Source organism: Primulina huaijiensis, chromosome 10, assembly GCF_012295235.1.
Source record: "Primulina huaijiensis isolate GDHJ02 chromosome 10, ASM1229523v2, whole genome shotgun sequence".
Classification (NCBI taxonomy): Eukaryota; Viridiplantae; Streptophyta; class Magnoliopsida; order Lamiales; family Gesneriaceae; genus Primulina; species Primulina huaijiensis.
In genome coordinates, this window is record NC_133315.1 from 15582753 (window position 1) to 15589406 (window position 6654).

Here is a 6654-nt window from a genome sequence, read left to right on the forward strand (position 1 = left end):
AGCTATAAAATATATTTGAAATTTCAAATAAAACTAAAAAAATTTATAATTTCGGTACATGTAACATTTTGTTAACAAGACCAAATGGGTTGTAGAGGTAAGTAGATATAATTATTATTCACGTGACAAAGAATCTGACAGATGGTTAGCCTTGAGGTAAAATTTAACAGGTTAATTTAATTAACACCAACCTGGTTTACGAGCCTGCTCAGCCACATAAACCAAAGATTTTTCTATTGTTCTATCTACAGTGTCTACCATTCCCAATCTCTCCTCTCCCATGGCTCTGAAAACCCTTATTCTTGATTCTTAGCAAAGAAAATTACACCAAAAGATTCCATCTTTTTTAATGTTGTTTCAGCTCCCATGGATCACCCGTTGAGCAATTCAACACCCACTAATGCAGCTGTACTCAAGACTCCGGAGGCTGACACTGAAACTCCCACCAGGATCCCGCCCGCCAGCAACCCGTCGCCCTTCAGCAACGGGGTTCTGAAGCGCCACGCGCCGCTGCACGTTCATCACGGTGGTGGTGGTGGTTTCGGCAGCCACCATCCAGTGGTGGTCACCTACAAGGAATGCTTGAAGAACCACGCAGCGAGCCTTGGGGGCCACGCGGTTGACGGCTGTGGGGAGTTTATGCCGTCTCCTGCGTCCAACCCTGCGGAGCCAACGTCTCTGAAATGCGCGGCGTGCGGCTGTCACCGGAACTTCCACCGCCGGGAGCCTGATGAGCCGCCGCTTGTTCTGCCGAATGCTACTCCGGCTTTGGAGTACCATCCCCACCACCGCCACCACCCCCTGCCGCCGGCTGGTGCGTCTAACCGCGGGAACAGCAGCAGCAGCCCGAACAATTCACCGTCCCCGCCGCCGATCTCTTCTTCATACTACCCCTCTGCGCCCCACATGCTGCTGGCGCTCAGCCACGGGTTATCCGTCCCGCCTCCAGATAGCAACCAGCCAATTCCAATCTCCATAAACGCTTCTTCCACCCCTCTTTCGTCCAGCCCAAACGGCCGCAAGCGTTTCCGGACTAAGTTCACGCAGGATCAGAAGGAGAGAATGTTCGGACTCGCTGAAAGAATCGGCTGGAAAATGCAGAAAAAAGACGAGGATTTGATCTCAGAATTCTGCAGCGAAAACGGAGTCGACAGAGGAGTTTTCAAAGTGTGGATGCACAATAACAAGAACACTTTCGGTAAAAAAGATCAACCTCAACCCCCCCAGTTAACTAACAATCTTACTGATAAATCCCCCAACACTAATGGCATTGGGTACGGTCCCATCGTTGGCGCCTCCGCCTCCACCGCCGTCCACTTCCACCCCCACCACCTTCATGAAAGCAGTCATAATGACATGAAACACATCATCCATGGACAAGATTTGAGCCACAGCGCACATGCTCTGGGCGCTAATGGGTCGTCTTCATCTTCTTGATCTTTTGATGCGTCGAAAATAAGCATTTGATAGGGAGAAAAAGCTTGAATGAATGTCATCAATGGTGGCTGCAACTATCAGTTTCTTGAAATTATGGTTATTAGATTTTCGTTTTCTTAATCTTTCTTTAATCAATTAAGTAGCTATTAAATATATTCATCCAATTTCTTGGGATCGCAATTGAGAATGATTGGATATCCGCTTTAAATTTATTCATCCGTTCATAAATTTTCCCATCTCCAAATCTTCAATTCCATGAAATCTCCAGCTCCATTAATTCAATATAAATTATTATTTATTCTACCGAATTATTTATCTGATGAATTTTTTATTTTTTTTCAATTTTTCATCCGTATCTCATTAATTGGCGTGTAGGAGTTTTCTGTGTGTGTGGATGAGTGGTTTGTCCGAGACGAAGAAGCAGAAAGTGGGAGTATTTAATGGAATAATTTTATCGCATCTGTCTGAGATTACACGATTTTTTTCTTGATCTGAGTGGAGAAGATGTATGCTTACATACTTATCTTTAGATTTTATTTAATATTATATTTGTTCCTAACTGATTAATTTAATGACATATTTTGTGCTTTAGATTAGATGTCATTCCTCATTTGTTTTTCTTTATCACAAAATTTTTTATGTGATTATAATGATTTTCAATCACATTCGATTTATAAAAAAAATATTATTTTTTATTATAAATATAGATTAGATCGATCGATTACACATGTATAAATATATGACATTGTCTCTATTCTTTAATCTTTATCATATGGATAAACACAACTGTCTCTTTGGGAAACATCACATCTAAAGGTTTTTACTAAAAAAAATCACACACATTTAATTGCTAATTATATATAGGTGTTTTTGGTTATTATTATTATTCGTGAAACTCATGTCCAATATCATTTGATGAGTATCAAATAAATTCATGAATTAATGCATCAGTTTACAAATTATGTTAGTTAGAAAAATTATGCAGAACAATTCCTGTATGATAAGTTCTACCGAAAAACTATGTTAGTTAGAAAAATTATGCCGAACAATTCCTGTACGATAAGTTCTATCGAAAAATTGTTGATAAGAAAATCGAATTCTTAATATTTTATCAAACATGCACTCACTCTATCAAGTCGAATACAACTTGTCAGAGATATGATATGTTTTCATTTTGTAAATTTGTGGCTGAATACTATATTTTGTAAAAATTTGATGCATTTTTTTGAAAAATATAGAAATATATACATGTTATTTCTTTTAAAGGGAATTGAATGAACTAAAAAAAATAAATATTTTGAAAATTTATAAAATGTAAATATCTATACAAGTATGTGTGTGGAGGCATTTTCTGTATTGAGATATTAATTATTAACAACCAATTTGAACAATTGCAAGTGTTTGATCCAAATATAATGGCAGCTTTATTTATTGCTTATCTTACTTAATGTGGCAATTAGCTTTAGGTGTAACATTCGAATGTTCCTTTTCTGATTTCCTAATTAAAATATATAAGATTTGGTACTAAGAAGATATGTTTGGTGGGTTTCATTAAATAATGATAATTGCACACTTAGCTAATTTAACCTCTCAACTTTGTGCAATCTCCATGCATATTACTTTCCTTTTAAGGGATGTAGTGGAATGATTTACAATTGGCTAAATCTATTGATACATTTTAAGAATTTTCTATGGGGAAATTTAGTAAATTATTTTATGAGTTAGTTGGTTTTAGATTTTTATTAGTCAAAATTTAATCGGAATACAATAATTAATCATTTTTCGTTTGAGTTCTGACATAATGTCAAATATCGTTTACTAGGTTGAAATTAAATTTAATCTTTTTTTTGTTAGAGTGTTGACATGATTTCGGATATTATTCAGGTGGCGAAACATTGTTGACATGTTTGATACAATCGACTATCAATATATGTATTTTTTAGGAGATGGACCTTGCCAATACCCCCACAAAAATAGGTTGTGGAATAAAAAACTTATTAATATATTATGGAGTATGAAACCCTTTTTTGTTAAAAAATATAATCTAAAAATCTAATTTAAAAAATTTGTATGCATTTGTCTGAACAGAATCACCTTGTGTCCTATAATAATGATATTAATTTGGTGAATGGTTAAATCAGTCGTGTTGTTTTGTTGGAGGGCTGCTTCCCACCTTGTGCAGTTTCAACAGCCTAAAGCATGGGTCAGTGCTTTCATTAATTCAGAGATCTAGTATAGTGGGTAATGAAAAAATATTAGATATTTTGTTAAATGTTTTTACAGATTTTTATTTGTGATACAGATCAATCATATGCATATTTATATTAATAAGTAATAATTATTTAAAAAATAATATTCCTAGGAATCCGCTCGGGTCATCTCCTGTTCTCGCTGAGCCTCCACCCGGGTAGACTCCTTTATTCGGGCCGCCTCCTCCTCAGCCTGTTTTTCCTTCTCGGAAGCTGCTATCTGAGCTGCCAGTTTCTTCTCCTTGGCTGCCTTCGAGGCCGCCCACCTCTTTGCAAAGGCCTCCTGCATTTTTTAATTATATGCACAGGGAGAAAGAAAGAAGGTCACTAGGTCAGTATGATTACAAAATAAAATAGAAAAATATAAAGATAAAATGGAAGAAGACAGAAGTATAGAAGATTACCGGGCTGCGCGCCCGAGACAAAAATTTCATCTATTACCCGGTCTGTAGGGTGTTCAGCCTGGGCGCTCAGCCCGTAAGTTATCAAATTCTCTTTAGCAATAAGGGTCGAAGAGGAGTATTTTTGACCCTCCACCAATTCTTGGCTTCGGGTGTAAGGTTCTTCGAATTTGTAAGAACGTGGAAGAAAGGGTTGCGAGGGAAGGGAGGGAAGAAACCTGGTTAAACAAGAAAGGGGGACCGGGAGTTGAATGAAAAAGTAACGTCCTTTTCATCATTTCTGGGAAAAAGGGATATTATCAAGGAACCGAGATTTCAGCCTGGCAGACAGAGAGAAAGAGTTGTCTCCCAGCCGGCAAACAAAAAAATAATGGAGAATAAGGGGGGGTGATGAGAAGGTTGTGCATACGAAAAAAGATATAGGCCGAGATCATAATCCAGAAAGATTTGGGGTGGAATTGATTTACCGGGACGCCAAAAAACTTGGCAACCTCAATATAAAAGGTGGGAATGGGGAAGCGAAGGTCATTTCTAACCTGGTCTCGAAAGAAAGTGGTGAAACCAAGAGGAGGGTTATCGGCCCTGTCAGAGGGGCCGGGGATCAGAATGGGGAAAGAGGAAGGAATAGAGCCGAGAGCCCGGAGTTCTTCGTCAAGCCCCGAGCGCAGTGTGCTGCTCATTGAGGAGAACCAAGGAACTACCGGGGCCTCAGATTGATGAGGAGAAGAGGCCCGGGCTTGCCCTTACCTTTGTCCTTCTGCAGAGCTCGGGAAGGGCCAGAAGAAGAAGGTTTGGACATTTTGGTTTTGGGTTTTGAAGAAGATTGGGTTAGAAAACGTTTTGGGGGAGGAGAAAAAGTCTAATCGGAGCGTATCGCGGTGGACTCGTCACTAGGCGAGCCTCGCGCATTCCCTCCGGAGGTAGAAGATGTGGAGTTCGAAATTTTCAAATAAAAGCAAGCAGAAGAAACTTATGAGAACGAAGGTGGAAGCTTGAATCTGAAGGCTTGGAGTTCTTCGGAGTCGGAGGGGTTGCAAGAGTTGGAGATATTTCGAATTTGTAAAGTGATTTAAGGAAGGGGTATGTTGCTATATATAGGTGTAGGGGAGTGATCTCAATCGTTGAACTGAGGATGCGTCGACGGTCAGGATGCACCTCGAAAGTTGTGTAGGTAGATGAAAGGACGTGCACGAAAATCGAAGAGTGTCAGACTGATCGGATTCACGGAATATGAAACGTTTTCGACCGTTTAAATACTAGGGCATACGTCAGCATGACATCAGCCCTGCTACCCTAGAATACTAAATGACAAAATATCTCAAGTCCGGGAGACATGAGGCATCGACATCTCATCCCATCTCTAGGAGACGTGAAGCCCCCGATGCTTTTGTATCTAGTCCTACTTATTTTTTCTCATGGAATCAAAGCATGACTGATCGGGACAGCGAGTAAGACTCTAGCCCGACTATTTAAGAGATAGGTGGTGATACCCCATTAGAGCTCGAGTCGTGGATGACCCGGGATATTATATGGATAACCAAAATCAGGGTAAGTCTGCAGGAAGGGTTCATCAGAAGTCGGGTAGGTGAATGCCCGGGATATCTTTCACCCGGGCTACCAGACGATCGGGCCCTCATACAAAGTCCTCGAGAAGCTTTTCACCCGGGTTACCACGAAAACAGTACCGCACTTGAGTGCATCAATATGGGCTATCTTATCTGTCAGAACTACAGGGGTTTGTCGTGTCAAAGAAGTTATCAGAGAACAGGATGTGGGCAGCCATCTTGCTATAATTAGTAGGCGCGTACTGAAAAAAAGAAAATCATGATATTTTCTCCTATAAATAACAGGTATGTATCTCATATTAAGGATTCTGAAATTCTACATATTATAACTCTTGGTATTCATGTATATTCATACATATACAGCCATCTTGTTCATCTTCACCTGCTGACTTAAGCATCGGAGTGGCTACGTCGGACACCTCTCCGACGCCCATTCACAAGTTCAGTTCCTTGTTGCAGGTTACAGCTGAAGCCATATCTCTTGCTCATTTACTTTAACAAAACTCTTATCCGATCCAGTGGCTTGCTCCGACCCAACTCACCCGATTCACCACAATGACATCACTAATATTTAGTGATATAGATACTTCGCAAGAACTTTAATTCCCTTCAAGAATTTCCCTTCTTTTGGCACTTTGTAAAAATTCGTTGAGTTGGTGCTACAGGTTGGTTTGTGTAGGTTCTCTTTATCAGTCCTCTAATTTGATTTCATTGCAAATATTTAGTAATCATATGTTCGCCGGTGTTCTGAATTTCAGTCAGACATATAATCAATATCCAACGTCGAACCAACGATATTCGATATCATGTCAAGACTCATGCAACCGAAAAAGAAACCAATCAAAGGTCGGAAAACCGATTTATTAAGCCAATTTTGCATTTTTTTTCTCCTTTAAACAAGCAAGAAAATGGCTCTACACTTGGCATATATTCCTATATAAAGACACTAGAATCAAAGATAACATGTTGTTGCATTTAACATAAGACTAATTATGATATAAT

General features: G+C 39.4%; 1 protein-coding gene across 1 annotated transcript; it reads left to right on the forward strand.

Moving 5' to 3' along the window:
* Positions 1–205: 205 nt before the first annotated feature.
* LOC140987000 (zinc-finger homeodomain protein 8-like) lies at positions 206–1617 on the forward strand. The gene has a single exon (XM_073455423.1). It carries the CDS (start codon positions 367–369, stop codon positions 1435–1437), a length of 1071 nt encoding a protein of 356 aa, XP_073311524.1. The 5' UTR covers positions 206–366; the 3' UTR covers positions 1438–1617.
* The last annotated feature ends 5037 nt before the right edge of the window (positions 1618–6654 follow it).

What these genes read in the sequence shown, in the direction of transcription:
- LOC140987000 (XM_073455423.1), top strand. Translation starts at nt 367, where the DNA reads ATGGATCACCCGTTGAGCAATTCAACACCCACTAATGCAGCTGTACTC.